Source organism: Dipteris shenzhenensis, chromosome 3 (assembly GCF_047967505.1).
Source record: "Dipteris shenzhenensis isolate YYH24624 ecotype China chromosome 3, Dip_SZ_1.0, whole genome shotgun sequence".
Taxonomy (NCBI): domain Eukaryota; kingdom Viridiplantae; phylum Streptophyta; class Polypodiopsida; order Gleicheniales; family Dipteridaceae; genus Dipteris; species Dipteris shenzhenensis.
This window is the reverse complement of record NC_141598.1, coordinates 4,367,873-4,391,303: the sequence shown is the minus strand read 5'-3', so window position 1 is coordinate 4,391,303 and position 23,431 is coordinate 4,367,873. Positions and strand designations below refer to the sequence as shown.

Below are 23,431 nucleotides of genomic sequence, written 5' to 3'. Positions count from 1 at the left end.
TACTCCTTCAACAGGATTCTCGTACATAGATGAGGTCTCCCAGGGGTCTCCCGCAGAGATTCATGTGTGGGATCAATTTGACCCAGACCTGTAACAAGAGCAAACGCTAAGGCACAGCCAGCCTTGAGCTGCGTGTTTTGTATGTCGTGCCTTACTGCATATCGGTACGTTACACCAATCAAAGCGCAACTTGTAAACACTACACCTGCGCTGAAAATAAGCTCTACTCCAACGTTGCCCAACGCAGCAACTCACCATGGCAGGCTTGCAAGCGTACCAACGATACCCAACTCAAATGCCCTCAAATTCCTTTTTTTAGAGATGCCCCACACGCTGCTGCCAGCACGGACTTTCGTGAGAGCACGCTCAGTTTTCTCAACATCAACTTCTGATGCGCCTTCGTGGCCTATACCCAAACGTTGATGAACCATTCGATGGCACGAACCAACTCCGTCGGCCACTCCTACCGGCTAGTCAAGGAGCTCTCAGCCCGCGAGCCAACGCATAACACCAGCCATCGCGTGACTAACTGCAATGAAGTGACTCCTCCCAACCAGTGTCGAACCAAAACAATAGACCATATCCAACAACGCCCAAACAGTTCTCTGCTAGTAACCCGTAACATCACTTGTACACCAAACGCCACCCTCTGATCATCAACGATCGTAACAGCCTCACAAAACCTAAAACGTATTCTGCACTCTGAGGGAAGCGTCGCTTCAACTACCATTCTTCAAGCACAGCTCTGATACCAAATGTTACAGGCAAAATCACGTAATCGTAAAGTTTGAAAACAAATCTTTTACTAGAAATCACGGGTCAAGGCACGCTGTAGTTTCACCCAACCTTTCTCTGTGGTAGCAAGCTCCAACCGGTTGAAGTACATGCATGCTTAGACCGCAGAGCCCGCAATTCCCTAGATGGATCTAGTCTGCCACATGTCATCACTCTAGAGTATCTCTTAAATGCATCATTATACCCCTCTCCTGGGATATCAATTAATTCACTTGCCCCTAGGCACATTTACACATTTAATGCATTTAAGACCCATAGCCTTAGACCCTTCTAGTCAGTGCCTTATCACCCTCATCAAGGACCTTGACATTGATTCCTTTGACCATTTACATGAAGCCCAATAAAATATAATACAAATATTGATCCTCCAAAGGAAAACATCCACTGACCCTTCCGAGGTCACGTTACCTCAGCTTGAGCGTAACAGCATCCATTTGCAAAGACCATAGAATTGAAACCATGATCTGAAAGATAGGCATTATTCACTAGCAACTTGCAAGAGTCTTTTACATGCCAACAGCTGAACATCAATAGTCATTCCAAAAAGCACAGCGGATAATGGCCAAGTAGACAAAGAGAGATATCAATGGACATTTCACAGGTAAAGGCATTAAGTTAGAGGCATCGAGCATATACCATTGGTCTAGCCTAGCCCAATAATCCAATGCATTATGCTTATAGTAAAGCCAGGAGCCTGACGCATTAGATACCTCCATAAGTCACTAGCATTCAAAAAGGCCATTGCATTTGCCCAATCCCCTGTTTTAGTAGCAGTCATATACATATGGTCAGTCATGCTATCACCAAAGACCAGAGAGTCATTGAAGTCTCCATAGAAAAAGGCATTTGTAATCCATGGATAAGTGGCTAATGACCTCCACAGGATTTCCCCTTCCCTAGAGTTTTCTGGGGCATATAAGGACGCAAATTCATAAATCTTACCATTTATCAAGTAGTGTATCACCATCCACAAGCCAGATGATTGAAAGACATACTTGGCTCAAGTTCATGCCTCAATATCATAACAAAACCCTAAAACAAACCTTGGCCAGCATAGGAAATATGATAGCCTGCAAAGAAGCCTTGTCTACTGGCAAAAGCATGCTGATTGTTCCCTTGAACACAAACAATATGCAGCTTAATTTTATTCACATAATCCCAAAAATTCCTCCATTTATTGGCATCAGAGAGGCCATGCACATTATAGGAACCGCACTTGAGTGGTCTATACATATTTACAGCAGAGATGTCCACGAAAACAGAGGGTGAAAATAAGATGTCCATCTCGACATCTGCCTATCCCCGTGCACTAAGGCGAGACGATTCTGAAATGGCATCATTTTGCACCTCATTTAGAGAAAACTGATTGGCGACGCCATCATACATGTGAAGTGATTGCCCATACAATACAATGGTCCACACTCTTCCTACACCAACTCCTCTTCTCACCACCTCTGGGAAGAAGGTAGACGTATCCGACCATTTCTATAAACATTTTCAGTCCAATTTCTTTGGATTACTGGTTGATGTTTAAAAACTTTTGTAGGGCTTTACCAAATATTCAATTCCTAACCCTCCTTGCCTTCATCCTTAGAAACAGACAATACAATTTTTCACCTGGGCTTCGCCATTGTTCTTAGCATTGACGGGTTAAGTTTAGAGGGCTTCACCACTTTTGATAGTTGAACATTGTTAACATTAGTAACAACAGACTTTTTTGAAGGAGGTATAGCATTGGCCCATGCCAGAAACATCACTACAGAGAATTCAGATAGCATATGACCAAGTTTCCCACAAGAAAAACAAGAACCTGAAAATCTTTCCTATAAGAGGGTAAAATAGGCCTGTTGTGAAACCATGCCAATCGTATTTACATTGATGGTGATACTTGGTGGCGTTGGCGCATTGGTGTTCCATAAAACACAGCAACGATATGTTTTATCAAAGCTATACTTATATATTAATGTAAACTCTTGGCAATCGTTCATAGAGCTAGTTTTTTAAGTTTCACAATATTGATAGAACATAGTATGGTTTTGAAGTGAAAGATGTAAATCTTGGGGAAACTTAACATTTTTTACATAAAAGTTTCAAATTGTGGTGAATGTTTCAAACACTTGTTTTTATTAGGCTGCAAGCATATAAACTTTCACTTCTAATGTAAAAGTTTTGCTTCTTAACGAAACTAAGGTGAAAAAATCATCCACAATGATATGCATTTTCGGAAGCTCTCTCAATGGACAAACCACCACCCCTAAATTCTCAGCAACATAAGATAGATCTGACTCACAATAAAGCAAGATGCCTGGCAACTTACTAGGGTATTATACTCCGCATTTATGGGGAATAAACTGCATGTAATCCTTAGTAGGTGACCATGGATACACATGCAGCAATCGACCATCAAAGAACAAGCGAGAATTTTCAAGTAGCAAAAAATGCTGCTTGAAATTTGTGGTGAATGTTTCAAACACTTGTTTTTATTAGGCATATAAACTTTCATCACTAATGTAAAAGTTTTGCTTCTTAACGAAACTAAGGTGAAAAAATCATCCACAACAATATGCATTTTCTGAAGCTCTCTCAATGGACAAACCACCACCCCTAAATTCTCAGCAACATAAGGTAGATCTAACTCACAATAAAGCAGGATGCCTCGCAACTCCACTCTTACTAGGGTATTATACTCCGCATTTATGGGGAACAAACTACATGTAATCCTTAGTAGGTGACCATGGATACACATGCACCAATCGACCATCAAAGAACAAGCGAGAATTTTCAAGTAGCAAAAAATGCTTCTACTGTGGCTCAATGAAGATAACCTCATAGAACCCACGATCAAGTATGTAGCATCCATACACAAAATTGCCTTGTAACATAGCTTTGAGGCACTAACCAGCACTAGGTGCAAGAACAAAATAACCGCCTTCTCAGCTAAATCTAAAAAAGGCGCCTTCTAGCCAAATCTAAAAAAGGAACAATCAATGCGACTCTCTCTCTCCCCCTAATGTTTTTTAATGTAGATGATGTAGTTTTCTTTGCAAAGAGCAAGGAAAACATGCAAGCACATCTGGATGCACTCGAGGACTTTTGTAGACACTCAGGAAAGCAGGCCAACATAGACGAAACAAAAGTAATGGTGATTGGGACTGGTAACAAACAGATTGATGTCACCTTTGAAGGAAAGCCCTTGGAAATAGTTCGCGCATATAAATATTCTAGAGTGGAATGTTGTCTTCAGAATCCGGCCTGCCCTAGTGCCTGCTATCCCCGTGCCTCTCTATGACTACTGATCTCCCTCTCTAGTACCGCTCCATAGGAGATAGGGGTAGTCCTCAACAATGCTTTCTGGCAGCCATGAATTCTCATCCTGCGAGAGTCCCTGCCACTTGATAAGATACTCTATGTGGACCTTGTTTCAGAGTACATGGTCTCTGAAACCCATGATGGGCTCCGGAACATAGAGGATGTGACCCTCCTCATCCATTAGTGGTAGCTCAGGAAGAACTTGGACATGTCTACATGCAGCTTCAGCAAGGACACATGTAAAACATTATGAATCTTGGAGGTACAGCGTAGCTCCATCTCATATGCCACCTCTCCAACCTTGCAGATGATCTTGTAGGGACCGTGAAACATGTGAGCAAGGTTTGTGTTGGTGTTACCTTTCAGAGAAGCATGACGGTTCTTATGGAGGTGTAAATGCACATAATCTCCTTCTTCAAAAGACAGATACCTCATGCGTTCATCTGCATACTTCTTCTGCTCGGCTTGGGCATCCTACATACTGTTCTTAACCAATTGCAAAAGACCATCCATTGTTTTCAAGTCACTTCTTGCTTCCTGATTTTTCACAGCCATGTCTGCAATTAAAGGTGGCATCCCAACCTTGCATCCATACATTGCTTCAAAAAGGGCTCATGCCAATAGAAAAGCCAGCAGTCTAACTTGACTCTGGCACAAGATAAATTCTGTCCTTGGGAGTGTGGGGATTATACTGATATGGGTGATTCCTTTTATGTGCCGCAGAGCACTTCCTTGATACATGCCAGGCTACCTTTCAGCTCACAATTTTCTGTTTCTACTAAGCTGAGCCATCTACACTGGGCCGACCTATGGGTATGCATTTGTTCGAATAGTGCACCGGCGAGTATGCCTGGATTTGGTTTCTGGGAGAGACGTCACTCCTCTTCTTAGACTTTTATTGCGCCATCTTTTCATAGGGATACCTTTGAGAGGCAAACTCAGCCAGGGCTGCATGCTTCTATGGCTCCGACAGTGAACACTTTTAGCCAGACGCAACCTGTGCATCAGGCAGGTGGGGTTACTTTCTTGGAACATTTTTCTAAGGGACGTGGTAGGTCCATTGATAGGACATGCTTCAGGTAGGGATAGTAGGCGCAGAAAGTTGATGTTGCAAGATTACTCTTCTTGTCAAGGTCCCAGGTTGTGCATTCCTTGGAAGGGTTGGCCCTTTACAGCACACATTGGACCTTTTGCATATATACAAGTAGAATGTACAGGAATACAAGAGAACAACCATGGGCCAAACACACACACACTCTCTCTCTCTCTCTCTCTCTCTCTCTCTCTCTCTCTCTCTCTTTTTGGGGGGTAAAAAGCAGATATTTCATTTAGAAGAATGTACATTCATAGCTGTCCAAATTGGAACAGCTACCACTTAAAAAACTAAAAGCAATAATAAAATACTTCTAATTGGGCCACATGAAGATCTCTAAGAGAATGGGCATTCTGGAGAGACCGATACAAAGATGAACCAAAAGAAGAAAATACAGTCGAATGGTACGAGCTTACTATAACGACCAAAGGGCCCAATAGCGATCCCAGGAGAAGAAGTGAGCATATTCTGGCATACCAGTATATCTGCCAAACAACCAAAACTGCCTGCCAAAAGAAATCCGAGGAAAACGAGCATGAAGACCAGTCCTCAGTTTGAAAAGGAAATCACGAGCAAGAGGACGGGTCCAAAATAGATGTAATACAGTCTCCCACGGATGTGAACAATTAGGGCATGCCGAAGAATCTATACACCTCGCAGACAATAAAGATCCCACTGGTAAAGCCCCTACAAATCAGCGCAGTAAGAAAACATGCTGCTTGAGAGGAAGCTTACTACTCTTAGACGTGCCAAAAGACAAATCTTCTACCAAAAAAAGAGACTTGTTCAAATGCCAAAAGTGATTTCCATGCTCTTGGATCCAAGGCTGTGGAAATAATAAATGATAGGCCTTCTTGGGAGAAAGATCCGCAAATGAAAAAGAACGGTAACCCAGAAGCTCTCTATCAAACTTCCAATCCAATAACGAAAGAGTGATAAGCAAGTGAGGTACAGGCTGAAAAGGTTGTAGCATAGTACAAATAATGCGCCAAATAGACTTGTGATGCAACCCCAAACATTACGATAGTTTGTCTCCTAGCCTATAGAAAAAGAAAGAGTGCAGCCCCAATCATTCACTACATCCGCCACTATAGAAATACCAAACGATACAAGAAGCACGCCTTTCTAGACTGGAGATGAGCTAAAGGGGGAGCAAAGACACGGCTCCAATGAACACTTCCAATCCAATAACGAAAGAGTGATAAACAAGCGAGGTACAGGCTGAAAAGGTTGTAGCATAGTACAAATAATGTGCCAAATAAACCTGTGATGCAACCCCAAACATTACTGTAGTTTGTCTCCTAACCTATGGCAAAGAAATAGTGCAGACCCAATCATCGACTACATCCACCACTGAAGAAATACCAAATGATGTAAAAACTACACATTTCTAGGCTGGAGATGAGCTAAAGGGGAAGCAAAACACTGCTCCAATGAAGACTCTGCAAATAGAGCATGTTGCCAGGATCTAGAGGCCGACCAGACCAACGCAAATAAACAAGAAGCTGCTGCCATTCATGAATCAGGTGAGAAGAAAAAAGACAGCCAGGAACACAACCATGGAAGTGTCCAAAAATAACATCAGATAAAGCAGGAATCCAATGGCCAAAGGCATTTGTATGGAAAGAGCAAACCATGCAAGAAAGCACAAGAGTCCATGGCTGATGCTACTCCAAAAAGGTGGTCAAGCGAGCTAGCAGATGAGTGTTAAAAGAATGTTCACACCCCATGCATGCTGGGCGAACAAAACACACATGAAAAATAAGGTGCTGCAGAGTACGAAGCACATCTATGATACCACAGAAAGGGATCACTGTCAGTACTTTGGATCTCATGGTAATATACAAACTCAGATGAAGCTTGTAGGTCAGTCAAAAAATTACTGATAGGAAAATATATTGGAGCCTGTCTTCCATGATTGTACAACCTAGAAAACAAAATAATAATAGCATCCAGCCAGAAACTCAAACTTTTGAAGCTAACCCCTATTTAAAAGCAATTGTTTCTTCTTTTTGATGATGTAATTAGCAGTTAGATATCATTTAGGTACATGATACATTGGTAAATGACCTATGAGAGCTAGCAGACTCAAGGAATCTCCAGCTTGTCATTGCTCTCTTTCAATAGGACACAAAATAAAAGATTTGCAGCTGGGAAGTCATGATTTGATAGACAGAATTTGCCACCACCCTTGTTTCATAAACGTTGGAAATTATTTATGACAGCAGCAAACTCATCAGTATGAGGGTCGCATATTTCCTCGTGATTTCAAAGTAACACGTTTTTTCAGCAGAGTTTCAACTCTGGCCATTTATGAAGCCATTAAATAAAGCCACAGGCAGAAAAAAGAAGCTAATGTACAACATCTGGCGACAAAAGGTAAAGCTTCACAATGCTTTTCTTCAAGGAGATGGTTTATACCATTCATTGCTAGATTCGCTATGGCACCAGCTGCTACACGCCTGATTGTCTCATCTTTTGAATGCTGCATTAGCGTGAGCAGTGAGTTGAGCCCTCCTGCCTCTACTATCTTTGCTTGATTTGATTCTGAAACCAGAAGGAACATGGTTGCTGTTTAATATTGATGGTATCCTCACATACAAAACAAGTAGTTGGAAACCTGGGCATCGTTAGAAGATTTTTAAGTATCTATACAAACAATCACAGTGTTCATACAGTGATAGCTATTAGTTTAAAGAAACATGATTCTCCCCAATAGATCTAGCAGATTAAAATATAATCTATGTCGACATGTCCTAACATAGCTCCCCAATAGATCTGGAAGATTAAAATATAATCTATGTCGACATGTCCTAACATAGTTCCACAATATCAGAAAATCTTCTAACTGACACACCTTTGCTAATGCACCTATGGTGTTAGAACAGGCACCCAGATTTGTAATATTAAAGTATTTCTTCAGGTAATCAGTACTTTCAAGCTTCTTGAATAACTGATAATTTTCCACCCCACCCTCTAGATGATACTAGTTCAAGATATACCATCAGATAACATTGAAAGTCTATACAAATAATTTTTCACCTCACCCTTTAGACGATACTAGTTCAGGATATACAGGATACAAGTAAAATTCAAATGGTATAGAGCGATCAGAGAACCCTCTAACTGGCATGCCTTTGCTAACGCACCTATGGTGTCAGAACGGGCATCCAGGTAACATTCAAATTATATAGAGCTACCGAGGACTCGCGAAGGAAGTAATATAATGTGTTAAAATATTTCTAAGCTATACCACAACAAAAGCAGCTTTTACATCTGGAAATAAAAAGAGGCTTTTACTTATCTGAGCACTTCATGTGTAGCCCTTAACAGACATAAAGGAGCACATACCCTCTGCTGCTAAGTTTGCTATCACCTTTACAGCATGCACACGAACATCAACGTCCTCTGATTCTAATAATGACAAAATCTTCTGTAGTCCTACTGCAATAGAAAAGAGGAAGGTTAGAAAAGAATCTTGTTTGAACAAAAATCGTAGCACTTATTTCCTTAAAAGATGAGTCAGGACCTTGTTCGAAGAGCTTGGCAATGGTTGTCCTTCCATTGACACTCTCTCGACTCTCTCTGCTCGGACTTGTTTTTTGTGTATTCATGGGGCTGTCTGATCCAAATGAGCTTCTTGCAGAACTCATTCGTTCGGATGTCTTTTTTGTCTATGTCAAAGTACCACCGAAATTTTCAAGTATTTGTCATAATATCAAAAAAAAGTGATGAGCCAGGAAGCCTCATGACTTCCCCAAGCAGTGCAATAAAAATAGCATGATCAATCATATACCTCATCAGCTTCAAAGCTGAGCTGTGAGATCTGGTTCTTTAAGCGTTTGATCTCCTCTACCAATTTCCCCCTTTCCTTTGCCTCTTGTTCCAGTCTCACATTGAGGGCCAGAAGTTCTTGACTCTATTTTGAATCATGACACCAAACAAAATAGCTTCGAGTCACCATTTGCATGTGTGCTACCTATAAGTCACCTTTTTATTGCTTATAAAGTTGTGCTTGAAAAATCATCTTTAGCTCACCTAGCACTCAATACTGCATGGCATATAATGCAAGGCCTACCTCCAAGGTCTCATTTTGATGTGTATGATTTGCAGGGTGCATTGCCTTGAGTTGTTTTTCTGCCTGCGCTCTCAATTGGCGTTCATTCTCTAACTGCAGCTTCAAATCCAGTATCTCATCATCCAACTGCTTCGTGGAAGGAGATAGCTGCAAGAATTCAGTAATTGCTGAATCACTATGTTGATGAGTACACATTGAATAATGTCATAACAATCTGTGAATGCATTTCCATTGAACCAAACTCTATTACCTGCACCCTTGAAGTGAAACTACAAAAGTTTGAAACTGTACAGATCAAGGCTACAGAAAGTAAAGTTTGCCCTTTACAAAAGCTTATAAAATAAGTACAACTTCATGTTCCCTGACTCAATACACATAGCAAAGAGGATGAGATAGAAGACACATAGTTGGCTATACAAAATGTACACTCTATATCATACCGAAAAGATGAACATGATACAATATATAGTGAGCCCTAAGCAGGTTGCCCTAAGTCCATAAGGACTATTTACACAAGGTGCTCACTTTTCCTTGCTCCCTTTATGGTAATCCTCACTCAAAAGTGGTAGGGTAGGACTCACACCCTCTACGTATCACTAGAAGCTCAGTCTCTAGCAATTCAATATGAAGAGCCAATATGATTTGAGTTTCGGTCTCTATAAAGAGCCAATATGATTTGACTTTCAAAAGTCCCTCATAATAACACATAACATGCACCATTTCTATTCCACTAAATATGCATTTTGAAAGTGCTCATCTGCAATTCCTTTCTTTCCCACTTGAAATATGAGAGACTGCCCAGTGCCAAAACCATTATCATATGGATGCAGCATCTAAAAGTATCTTCCATCATCATGTTCCCCTGAAAATAGTAAGTGGGCTCTAGAAATGACTGTTTTGAATTATTTTAAAAAAAAGGACAGGAGTTTCTGGATGTGTTTGCTCCAATCTAGATAGGACATGAAATGTGCATGCATGTTCATAAATTAATGCACACAGGTCAATCAGCATCCGTTTCTCAATCTACCTTTTCTAATATCTTTCACACATTTTTTGTGAGCCCGCAAAATATATTCATTGGTCTTATCTTGCAACCTGCACGGATCCACAGAATGCCACTGTCTACATGATCACCACTAAAGGACTGTCTTAACATGAACTGAAAAGGAACTTCTCCATGCAACTGTTTTATTGAAGCATCAATCATATAATGACCAACTTTCAGATTCAACATAAGTTAAAGCTATGTTGGCTACTTCTTAATGCAACCGACTGCTCTTGTACCTCACCAGAAACAATATCCCATTGTTAACAAATTACTGGCCCAACCTGCATCACGATAGCCATGTAACAAAACGTCTCCTTTTTAGTAGCTCATCATTCAGTCCATGAAGGCAATTGCCTTGAATCCTACTGCCAACTGCAGCCACATTGTTTAGCCTCTCACAAGACAAGTACCCCTGAGAAACTCTACTATCATGTTCAGATCTGCTCTACATCCAGCTCAATAACGATTATTTTCCAATAGAAGCACATACTGCATGTTTCTGGGACATTTGATCTCTACATGAGGCTATTTGGTTGGCACGACACCTTTCATTGCTAGTAATTTGCCAACAAATTATAGCTGAAGACCATGTTTTGCTTGCTGCCATATGTTGCTCCGTTGTCCGTGTACCCGATGCTCTTGGATGCATCACTTGATACCATAGCAAATGCAACAGATAAAATATTGAAGGAGACAAAAGATCATGACTTTTCATTATTGTTACTTGCATAGGCAGATAGAGTCTTGTATTTTCTTGTAGAATTTACATGTACGACGTCCAGGCTTACCATAGTGGCAGCACATTTGTTTCTTCTTACCACTCCTTTGCCCTATCTGATCACAACTGAAAGACTTGTCATTTATTAACTTAGCACCTTTCTACCTACACTGCCCAGCAATCCACCAGTGGAAGTAGATCCTTTATTTCATTGGTTATCTCAATTTGTTGCCTTTGATCTGATCTTCAAATCCTTTCAATATCTATGGTCTCATTCTTTTTCTAGCTCTTGCATACAGAGACAAGGGTCCATATCGTAGGGTAGTAGTATTTCCCTAGGCAATATCCATGTCACAAACACAGTGCAAGACTTACCAACATCGTTCACCACAAGTTCAATGTCAATCACCCAACACTGTTGTTTAGATTCATGTGCCTTACAAGTAAGCCCCTTTAAACATGTGTGTGCATTAAATTTTTGAATAACCCTATTTTGTACTGTACCTTTTGACCCAATTTGTACAAATACAGACTGTGCCTCTTTTCTGCTGGCTCCTCTGCTGCCTTCCTCCCTTCTTGGTTCACCTTACTCCAGTGCTCGCTATTGTTTTCGCAAAATGTATGCTGAATATTCCTCCATATGGGCATGGACAGCAGAGAATTAGGGGCTGAGAATTGACTAGCAAAGGCTTATGGGAGCCCATTTTCTCCTTAAATTGGGTCTTTACTCTCGTTCCTTCACAGCTTGAGGCTTTACAACTTTGTGGGCAGTCTACCTTTCAGATAAGGCCCCTCTTTTGGTGTGATTCAGCGTTTCAATTCCAGCCCCCCTTTTATTATTTGCAATATGGGCTGGACCCATGTTATAACTTACGACTTCAGACTTTCTATATATACATTTGTACTAGAATGTATCCAATTGTACAAATTTAGATTTCTCTTTGTTCTAAAGTCCACATTTCTACAAAGAAAATAAAAGAGAAAATTAAAGAGAAGAAAAAAGAGGTAACAATTTTTTTTTTAAAACAAAAGGAAGACATACTTAGCAAGCAATGCAACACTTATGTTAGACACTTTAAAAGCACACTCCCCTTCCCCGTCGTCATCAGTCCCCAAGCATAAGCAGCTAGAAATCTCACCTTGTACTAGTTTTCTAAAACCGTGGAGTCTCTTGGGCAAACCTAGTGCTTACTAAAATATGTCAAATAAACAAAAGAGAGAGAAAATAGGAAAGGAAGAAGGTGACTAAGCAAAAATAAACAAACAAATCAAGAAACAAAATCGACCAAAAAACAGGAATAAAATCTCTCTCTCTCTCTCCCCCTCTCTCTATCTCTTAGGAATGAAAGAAAGAATTTAAACAATGAATGAATTATTTAAAACATATAAAACTAAATGAACCTCTTCACTTATGTACCACTTCCTACAAAGATGCAAAATTACATTCCTAACTTATAAAACACATGCATACGCAATCAAACGCTCTTTTGAAACTCAAAGAAAAACGGGCTGTTCAGCTCCCCGCTTGTTGTTTTCAGCTTATGTTCAATCATTCTAAACATGCCTAAGGCCGATACACCACAAGTTAAAAACTTCATATCTAATATTGTGCGTAGTGTGTAAGTAAAGTGATTAATTTACTACATTGAGTGATAAAAGACTCCTTGGATGTATCAAGGCAAGAAAATCTATGAAATTTGAAAGAAATGTTGCCGAATCAGAAATGTTTGAGTCAATGTGAGGCACTTTTAAAATGTGTAAACCATTATATTCAGGTTGTTCACATTTATCATATATATCAACCTCTAATCCTACAGTAGATTGAGAGAGTCGAAGATCTAAGAAAACACAAGAATCCCCTCTTGAAATGCAGTTCAATTCACAAGAGTCACAAGGATAGATTCATTCTCTAAAAGCAAGTGTCTTTGTACATAAAGTCTTGAAAGTCAAGAACATCTGGTACAAATAAATCATCTACAAAACACCTAACTTGGCTAAGCCTACGTAAAATGAGAGGGTAGGTATTGATAGAAATAAGACGACGTATAAACTCAAATTCATAAGTGAAAAGATACAAGTTCGCTAAAAATAATTAGTGCCCATAGGGATTTCTATAATTTGTTGAAACATAGAATCACCTATGTGATGTAAAGATTATCTAAAAGAAAATCTATCCAAGAGCAAACATCTTCAACACTTACTACCTTTGAGTATCTTTTCTTTTTAGAATCAATGTCGTGATCTTCATTATTTAGCCACAAAAAGTCAAAACATAAAGCTGTTTTCTCAACTTTCAGCACTTTGCATCTATCTTTATCAAATCTCAGCTTGAAAACTTCAGCCATTAACTTTTGATTCTAAACTTCAGATCTTCCAGCTCGATCTTTGCATAAAGCAAAGTAAAATCATAGGTTTGCAGGAGAATAGGAGACTCTTTTTCTTGAATGCTTCGAGAGAAATTAAAAATTTTTACAATAGGAATCCCTCCTACAGAGTCATTTAAAATCCATCTTGAATGCGTAAGGACATCTGCCTCCTTTAATAAGTCCCTCCAAAGTTCATGGACACTAGTTCGTGTACCCATCCCTCTCATACTTCATCTTTCACATCTTGCCTCCATGCTCTTCCCCATTCCGAGCCCTACGCAAGACACTCCTCCCTCTCCATCAACCACCACCCTACTCCCATCCTCACACGGTGAGTTACTTCGAGCCCATCTCGCAGCGATAACCTAGCCATCCACCCACCATCCATTTGTCCTCAACAACGACCACCACCCTACTCCCATCCTCACACGGTAAGTTACTTCGAGCCCATCTCACAGTGATAACCTAGCCATCCACCCACCGTCCACTCGTCCTCAACAATCTCGTTACATCGAGAAAGACTTGTTCACGTCACCATATCTTTCTCCCTTTGGATTTCCGTCAAAGTTTTCTGTCCGTCAAGTTTTTTTCTTTTTTTCTTTGTTCCCTCTCCCCTTTCACTATTCCCCCCTCCACCACCATCCCCTATATTTCCCCCCCTTTATCCCCCCTCCCCTCTCCTCCATCTCCACCATCTCTCCCTCCACCCTCCACCCCCCTTCATCTCCACGACCCACCCCCCCTCCTCCATCTCCCCCTCCACCACCACCCCCTCCCCTCCCCCCTCCTCCATCTCCACCTCCCCCCCTCACCACCACCCTTTTCCCCTCCCCCTCCATCTCCACCACCCCCTCTACCCTCCACCCCCCCCCCCTCCCTCTCCACTACCCCCTCCACCACTCCCTCACCCCCTTCACTACCTCCATCCCCCTCCCTTACCCCCCATCCCCCCCCCTCCATTCCACACACACAACCCCCGCTCTCCACCCTCCTCTTTTCCCCCCTCCATTTCCCCCCCCCTTCCTCCCCCCCCCCTCTCTCTCTCTCTCTCTCTCTCTCTCTCTCTCTCTCTCTCTACCCTCCCTCTCTCTCCCTCTCTCTCTCTCTCTCTCTCTCTCTCTCTCTCTACCCCCCCTTGCCGGCCGCTCTTCTCCCTACATTTACCTAAAGGGCTTTAGCCCTTACCTATTAGCAAGGGCTTATACTCAGGAATCCAAATCCACGACTATATTCAAGAGCACCAAATCCAGCTCCTCAGGCAATTTCAATACATCAATTACAAGCCGAAGAAGTAGACTCGCCATTCGAGTATGAAGCAGAGTACCCAGTGTACTATGTAGAAGGTGCAGAGGGTCTAATACCAGTTTATGAAAATCAAGTACATCCCAACACATATCGAGCACCAATCAACTGCTACGATTGTGGAGAAAATCACCGCATCACAGAGTGCCCTCATCGTGGTAGCCCCGCTACTTTCCAAATACTCTGCAGAAATTGTGGCATAGGACATGCATGTATGGATTGTCCCATGCAAAATAAGATCCCACAATAAACAGAGGTTAAGCCTGACGTCCCAATCGGCATCATTGGGGTGGACCATCAAAGACTGGGCCCGGTAAGCATACTATCACAACCTGTGAATGTAATTACACGCCAACAGAAAGAGGCCACCAAAGACCCTAACATTCCAATCCAACCAAAGCGACTTCTTAAAAAGAAAGCACAAGTGCCTCCACCTCCGCCAAGCAATGAGTAGCCAAGCTCATTCACATCATCTACCGAGCCTCAAATAAAAGAAGCTCCATACCCAAATGCAGAAGTGGAGAAAGCTCATTTTCAGACACTTCAACAATGTGTACAAAAAAGAACAAGCTCAATTTGAGGCTGAGAAACAAGATCAAGATCCAATCCATGACTTGGCTCCACAAAGTATTGATACTATACTCGAGCCTCTGTTCCAACAACAGACTCCACAACAGAATGTACCGCCACATCAACCTGAAGGAGCCGCACTCTCTAGCATCCTGAGTTGCCCTATATCAATGCCCATCGGAATCCTCCTACGGAATTGTCCCAATCTTTGGGAGAGTTTCAAAGGATGGATTGAACTCGCAAATCCCTCTCCACCTATGAACGACATCAAAGATATCCTTGTGTGGATGGGTGAGAGAGATGACATATGCAACATTACTGTGCCTTTGATCCACAAGGCATTTAATGAAGTCCAAGCCATAGTAGATGGTAGATCAGGAGTAAATGTCTTATCAAAGGAGCTCTATGATGACCAATGCAAAAGGCTAATTTCAACATACGCCTTGCCGATGATTCACCGGCTAAATACTTGGGAATAGTGAATGGTGTGTCCACAAAGGTCGCAAGAGTCCGCTTTTCCCTTTTATCACAATCTTGGATCTCCCTAAAAAATCCTATCAAATCTTACTGGGACATCCTTGGTTACGGGAAGCATCAATCCTCCATGACTGGGGAACTGATAGACTGACAATCCAAAATCGCGACACCAAAGTGAGAGTGAATGTGGGGACAAGAGCTATAAAACCACTTCTAATCTGACCCAACTGAGAGGCATTTAGGCATCCAAACCACTGGCAAACAAAGCTCAAGGCAGCCTCAAGGCTATCGCATGCATCCACACTGTCCTTAGGCCTACTACATGATCACCCTTGCCTCTGGGTGCTTGCTAGAACCTATAGGAGTCTTGAAAGGATTGCAAACAACACGCATGCACTACAAAAAGCTGCGAAGCAAGAAAGAACAAGGAAAAACAAAACCTCGAGCCAATTCTCGCTATCTATGGCAGAGGGACGAGCTCCTTCCTCGCACCTATCCTCTGTCCAGGCTCCCCGCAGGATGCAAGTGTCTTCCAACAATCAAGATAAGAGAGAAATGAAGGTAGAGAGCAAAGCGTGAACAAGAAAGAGTTGTAGAGGAAAGATGGTCCACAGATCTGCCCCGAAATGACTGCCTCGGGATATGTGCATGAGTCCTCCTAAGAGAGCATGCCAAAAGCAGCAAGGAAAGTTCCTCCTACAGCTTGCACTAGTCCAAAACAGCTCCAGAAGCCACCACGCAGCTAGAAACATGTGCAAAAAGGTCCAACACAACAAAAGACCACCCCGGATGCCTGCTAGAGGCAATCGTACATGTCTGTACGAATTTCGCACAGCCATACGAACATCTGTACAGTCTGTACGAAAACTTTCAAAAAGTTAAAAATGACCCCTGCACTTCCTAGAAGTCCGTACTAGCCTCGGAACAGCTGAAACGGGCTTAAAACGGCTCAAAACAGACTTGAAACAGCTCAAAAACCAAAAACAACTGAAAACGTCCAGCACCTCTGGGAGAGTGAGGGGAGAGAGATGGAGAACAACTGAAAACGTCCATCACCTTTGGGAGAGTGAGGGGAGAGAGATGGACGGTGGGGGAAGGGCATGCATCATAGTTACGAGGGAACGGGAACATTTCGGGAACGGGGGGGTCGGAACGGGAACGTATCGGAAAGAGGGAACGGGAACGCCACGTCATATGACATGTCATCACACACATGGAAACATACAAAAATATTCAAATAAAATGGGGGCTTGCAAGGGGGCTGAGTGGTTGGAGCAAGTAAGAGCAGCAAACTACGGCCAAAATCATGGCCAAAAACAGCAATTAAGTGACCTTTACCACTCCTGTGACCTGTCAAAAGTCGGAACGCGGTTTGGGAACGTCGAAACGCCATTTGGGAACGTCGGAATGCCTTTTGGGAACGTTCCCATGGAGTTCCCTCATCTGGGAACGTTCCTGGATGTTCCAGGACATTCCCGTATAGTATGTTTTCAGGGAACGGCGTTCCCACGTTCCAGGAAGGCGGAATGGCGTTCCTTGGTAACTATGGCATGCATACACATGCATGACAAATGGCACCTCCTTCTTGCCATTTGCCCCTTCATTAAAGTCCTAACCCCCATACCAAGGACAACGTTGGTTGTCCTTGGGCCCACCCTCTTTTAGAGCCTTTGCCTTGCCCCTAGCACCTAGTGGTGCACCTAGACTTTGCCCCTAGGAACTTCTAGGAAGTGTGCACTTCCTCTAGCCAGTCCCTCACGGCCAAACCATTACAACACTCAACCATGGTTAACCCCGGGTTAAGCGTAGGTTGAGTTACGAAGATACTTTACATCACTTTTCACGTCCCCCTGACACCTTCACTTCTTGAGTGTTCACAAAGAACGAGCAGCAGCGCTAGACGTGGAGCTTATTCAAATACCAGCATAGTATGGGCATGATCTTCTCTAGAGAAGGAAAGAGATTTATATGAAGACGACTGAGTGGTAGGAGACATACGGCTACTCCATTTCTTGAGTTTAGGCTTTGGCTCCCAAGATTTTGTCTCAGATGAGACATGTGTCTTTGCCATTTGGACCTTGGTAAATGATCTTACTCCTTGATTCCTTTCACATTTAACTTTCAAAAGATATAACAAATCACAATTTAGAGTTACTACTACTTTCCCTAGCTATCTCTAAACCTCCTGTAACTTCTTGTGATTTATAATTGCCAATTGGAACCAAAAGGAATGTGTAATAAGAGCATGTCACAGAAATTGGAGTTCCTACTCCTTGATTATACGAAAATAAGAATCAATTTAAGAGCAAGGCAGCTTGAGTGCCTAGTATATTGAACTTGAGGCTTATTAGATAGCTTAAAAACTTAGTAAGTTCAATGCAGACAACTTGGTGATGATGAATGCATCATGTGTATAATATTATGTATGTTGTATGATTCTAAGCATATTCACAGCATATGCTTCAGGAGTTGAGTCTTGACTATCGCATGACATTGGACAATTAGTAACTTTGTTGCATATGGATCCTACAAGTATCCACTCATCCTCCACTTCAAGCTATTGAGGAGGAGATATATGCACAGCTACATGGAGAGCTTGAGACATAGACCATGAGTTACTCGTTCACATCATAGGCCAGTTATTTCAGCACAAAGGGACAGGAAAGGGTAGAGGCAAAAGTGGTGGACGAGGACTACGAGGTCATGGTTGTGCTATCCAACATGGCACTAGAAGAGCCGTGTGGCACGAGGTTGTGGTCATCAAGACCAAGCAAACATTTTGGGCAGTACCTCGCAAGATATCTTCTATAATTAAACTCACAATAGTAGCAAGAGGTGCTTGCAATGGAGTTTGTGGAGCCACAATATGATAATGAGGGCAACACTATCGTCGAGGGTGACTTTGGATAAGAGATGCAAATTAGAATGGCAATCGAGACATGCATTCGTCACGGCTCACTCTTGACATGTGACTTTTATTTCAGAATTGCTTTGATGTTTGTCTTATGATTTATGAGACTTCAATCATGATACCTATGATGAAGTCTAACACCTATGATGATTGACCCATCATAGATTTTCAACCTTTAATATTTTACTTTGCCGTTACTCGTGTTTATTTTGATAGTGACCACTTGCCTTGCAAGCTGGAGTCTACTATCTAGCCCTCTTGTTATTGTCAGTTGTGCTCGCAAGCTCTTGAGTCTCTAGAATCTTGCTTTGAACTATCGAGCTAAAAGTTTAATAGGAGACATGTGTTAAATGTTTCAAGAATCAATTGTATGTAATTACTAATATCTAGTGCTTTCTAGCTATGCTAGTAACCGAAGCTATACATACTTGTATACTTCTATATGTTTGTTTAATAATTTTTTATATATACCTTTGTAAGACTAGAATAAGTCCAATCATACAAACTCTTGCCTCGAGCTAAATAAGCTGCCAGAAAAAGTACCTACCAACAAGCAAAAAGAAATCTATAACTCTGCATTCTCACGCTGGTTCTTCATACACACGCACCTCTTTTGCATGTTGTGTGTCTTGACTGCTTCTCCTCAGTTCCTTTTCCACCCTTTCCCTTTCTGCTTGTTCAATTTCCAGCTCTTGCATAGTCTCCATGTGCTCTTTCTGATGTCTAGCCCTTTCAGCCCCCAATGTCTGATCATCAGCAACATAGCACAGCCTATCAACGTTTGTTTTTGCATTCCTATGTCTAGTTATACTACAAAAAAACTGTTATTGTGTTGGAGTCAATATCTAATATGAAAAAATATACATGCTACAAACATTTCGAAACATGTCTAAGAGTCTCATTTGAGCACCCATCTCATCATGTTAATTCCTTATCCTTGTACAGAAAATGAAACTGACATATATCTACTGCTGACGATTCATTATAGCCTTCCCATCGGGAATGTAGGCTAATTTCAAGTTTAAATAAAATATTAGAAATCACTATACAGAGCAATGGTGCTTTCTTAAAGAACATAACAATTCCAACAATGTAGCAGCCCACCTTAAGAGCCCTTGCAAGCTTATCTTCCACTTCACAAACACAATTCCGTGCTTCTTCAAGCCTTCTCTCTAGTTCCTCCTCTGTATCTAGCATAATCTTTCCCTGTCTCTCATTCTCTGCTATGAGCTTTTCAAGCTCCATTTCCAATGTTCGGCACAGGCTTTTGTAGTCAAACTCTTCCTTCAATTTCACCATGTTCTCAACCTTCATTGCCTGCAGAGCATTGAGATGACATTAGATCTAATGATAGAAAGCCCTTACAGCATGGCTACCTACACATACATAGTAGCACTCCAAAAAACTGTAAAACTGTGATCCATACATCTCATTAATTAAAAATTGGCAAGTCACGTCATTGCTACATGCAAAGACCCAGTTCAACCGACGGAGGACCCCTTGAGCCACATAATTAATTCTAACCTAGAAGCCTCTCAAACTTTTATCAATCCTCTAGGAGTGTGAAATCAAACTCTTCTGCCAGCTTTCAATTTTCTCTCTCTCAAGTGATTCACGATGATGCATAGACAGCCTCGATTGAGTGGTGGAGTGTGGTGTACTTGCACTTCCTGCATCTATCTAATGAGACCAAAAGCCTCCCTATGGCACTCCAACCTGTGTCAGATGTGGATGTCTAGATATCTCGATAGTGAGCTGTGTGGGCACCACAACTGTGTTCCTAGAGCCCTCCCTTAGGATCCTTCGTTGCTTTAGGAAGCCTAGGAGGTCTTGCAGTAGGCACACTTATCAACTGGCACAAATCTATTGGATTTTTAGGTCGGTTGACCTTGTCTTCAGATAGATAGAGAGGGGCACTACCGCCAAATACCGGAGATGTCAAGTAGGTCTAAGGTGTGGATGTTACCCCCACATTTTGCTTCAGTTGTAGAAAACATTAAGAGGAGGCTACTTTCTTGGAACTCCACCGCCTTGGATGTAGCTTCCACCCTTGTGCTGAACTGATCACTTCCTAGCATCTTCTTCATTCGAGATGAGAAGATAAAACAAGTAATCTGTGTTGCAAGCAGAAGGAATGACTTATTTTCCCAACCATCCATAAGATAGAGACTCATCGCCTCACCCACAAAAAAATAGACAAAGGGGGCAAGCGGGCAGCACTTGGCAACTCGACCTAGAGTGGGGAAGCTTCTTTCACAGGCGTGAAGTCTTGCGTCGTGACAATTTCAAAAGAGCTCCGTTACGATCGTGAGCGGAATAGGGCAGCGGACACGAGCAGAGGGTGGTCATGAAACAAGAGCGGGCGGGATCGGATTTGGGTAATGGACTAGAGAAAAAGGATGCAAAGAGCACGGGCAAGCAGGGGTAGGGACAGGCATGAGCGATGGACATGCAGGATCAGCGAATGGATGGAAGCGGGGACCAAAGGGTCTACGAGACACACACACACACAAGACACACACACACACACACAGAGTTTATTTTTTTTTTTTTCAAGAAAATTACTTCATTAAGTATGAATGAAAACCGCGAGAGCAAGCTCAAATGCGGGAGTACATCATGCAATGCATGAGGAAAAAACAGCTCAAAGTGAGCTAATAAACAACCAAGGCGGAGGCTGAAAATGCCATCTCAACCCTGAAGGAAACTCAGAGAAGAAAGGAGATCCCCTCCAAACTCTGGAAAAAGTAACTCTCTTGGTAGTGGCTGCTCTGGAGGATCCCTGCATGCTCACCCAAATGGCCATCAGAGTGTGTACTGTGTCAAATCCAAATACTGGCCATACTCTGAGAAGGGTAAACCTGGATACCCTCCATCGCCTCTGTACACCTGGCTCTCCAAATATGCCAAGCTGCAATGCTAGCCAAAATCTCCCAAGACGTGTCTATTGAGGCATGAGCAGTCCTGAAAGGAGTGAGGGGAACATCCTAGAGGGAACAAGACTCCACTGAGTGTCGTTGTACAATGAAAGCTAGATCTCGATCATGTCCCTCGAAAAACACCTGTGGGCCAGTAAGAAATAACCAAGCCACTGAACCCCAAGTCGTATAGAAAGGTGATGTATGAAAGATGCTGAAAATCCTAGCAACACCTTTCCAGACCATCCTCGCCTGTCTGCACTCCCAAAGGCAATGTTGTACTGACTCAACTGCCATGTGACAACGAGGACAAGCCCCAAACCTGGATCTCCACAGGTTCACTGCAGTCCCTCCATGAATAGAAAGCCAAAAGAAAAGAGTGATCTTTCTATTCCTGAGGGATTTTCAGAGCCTATGCCAAAAGTTTTTTCGCACAGCTGCAGAAATCTAAAAACTATCCCAATGTGGCACTCTAGAGGGCCTCCAACCTCGACTACTAAGCTGAAACCTCCGGTCATTTCTAACTATGTAGCGAAAGAAGAGAAAGCTCTTCTCTCGGTTCCCCTCATTAATCCATTCCCACTCCCCTGGGTCCCACTGCAAGAACCTAATAGGGGAACCACCATACAGCCAGAGTCTCCAAGACCCCAACACAAGGAGAATAGGATCAGGGTCAAGATACCACTGTGAATCCCTGCCCCACTCCATGAATCCTGCAATCCTGACAGGCTGAAATGCAACCTCCAAAAGAATATCATCAGAAGATTTGATAAGTCTACCTCCCGACTGAACATCAAAGACAAGGGTATCCTCATGTGCATCCTGCAATACAATGACCTGTAACGGAATGCCCATCCCTGAGAACGCTCCCCACCAAGTGGACTCTATAAGCGGCATGTCTTCTGTGTCAATCCACTCTGGCGGAATGGCTGTCAGTATCTGTTGTATCCTCAGTGCACTCCCTCTAAGGTGGCCAACTGCTAAAAGTCTCTGATCCTCTGGAAGTCTCATAAAGGCCTGCCAAGCGCCTATAGTAGAGGCAAGTCCCATCTCCCATCTAGACCACTGCAAGTAATGTGACACTCCAAGTGGCCTACCCTGATGATCCAAAATCAAGTCATTCCACATGACTGGCTTGCCTATGAATCTCTTCACGAGAAGTGGGTGGAACTCTGCGAAGTGTGTTTCTGAAGCAGCCCCAAGCTTTCAGAATAGCAGCCATGAGAGGGGAAGGGAGGGATTTGAGATGGGCTGAAGTAAAGATCCATCTGCTGCTGTCCAACCAATCTCCCCCATGAGAGGGGGTGCAAGACTGAATGCTGCGTGAGAAAATCCTTCCAGGGCTCCTGTCCAGGCATCAATCCAAGTACTACAAACTTGCAGAGCAAGGCCATACGCTGCAAGCTCGAATCAATAATATTGAGACCCCCTTCTCCTATGGGGAAAATGATGGTCTCCCAAGCCACACTGGCTACAGCATCTGAGGTGCCATCTAGACCGCTCCATCGAAAGTTCCTGATAGGTCTCATGAGCTAAGCGATACAACCTCTAGATCTACACCAACATGAGCAAACAAACCAAGCAGTGGCCAACAATACCTGGTTCACAACCACAACTCTGGATGCAAGGTCAAGTCTAGTTAAACTCCAAAAGATGAGTTTCCTCCTAATACTCTCCAACACGGGAGCGAATTGCTGTGCTGGAGAGATGTCCAACCAAACCTGGCATCCCAGATATCTGACGGAGACTCCCCTCTGAATCCAAGTGAACCCTATGTCAATCCCCCAGACTGGAGTGTCCTCATCACTGATCTAAAAGCCATTGGATTTGTTCCAATTAATGTGTG

The 23,431-nt window shown here is 42.5% G+C and overlaps 1 protein-coding gene across 3 annotated transcripts in view; it reads right to left on the bottom strand.

The window, feature by feature from the left end:
* LOC147903252 (kinesin-like protein KIN-UB) overlaps positions 1 to 23,431 on the bottom strand; it is an 86,953-nt gene that overhangs the window by 8,097 nt on the left and 55,425 nt on the right. For all 3 annotated transcript variants that reach the window (XM_087373016.1, XM_087373018.1, XM_087373017.1), the window contains 7 exons: positions 19,772 to 19,984; positions 19,276 to 19,413; positions 9,276 to 9,422; positions 8,994 to 9,116; positions 8,727 to 8,871; positions 8,549 to 8,641; positions 7,619 to 7,744 (listed from right to left, as the gene is read on the bottom strand). In XM_087373016.1, coding sequence (XP_087229142.1) covers positions 7,619 to 7,744; positions 8,549 to 8,641; positions 8,727 to 8,871; positions 8,994 to 9,116; positions 9,276 to 9,422; positions 19,276 to 19,413; positions 19,772 to 19,984 — 985 coding nt within the window. The remainder of the gene's footprint in view (positions 1 to 7,618; positions 7,745 to 8,548; positions 8,642 to 8,726; positions 8,872 to 8,993; positions 9,117 to 9,275; positions 9,423 to 19,275; positions 19,414 to 19,771; positions 19,985 to 23,431) is intronic.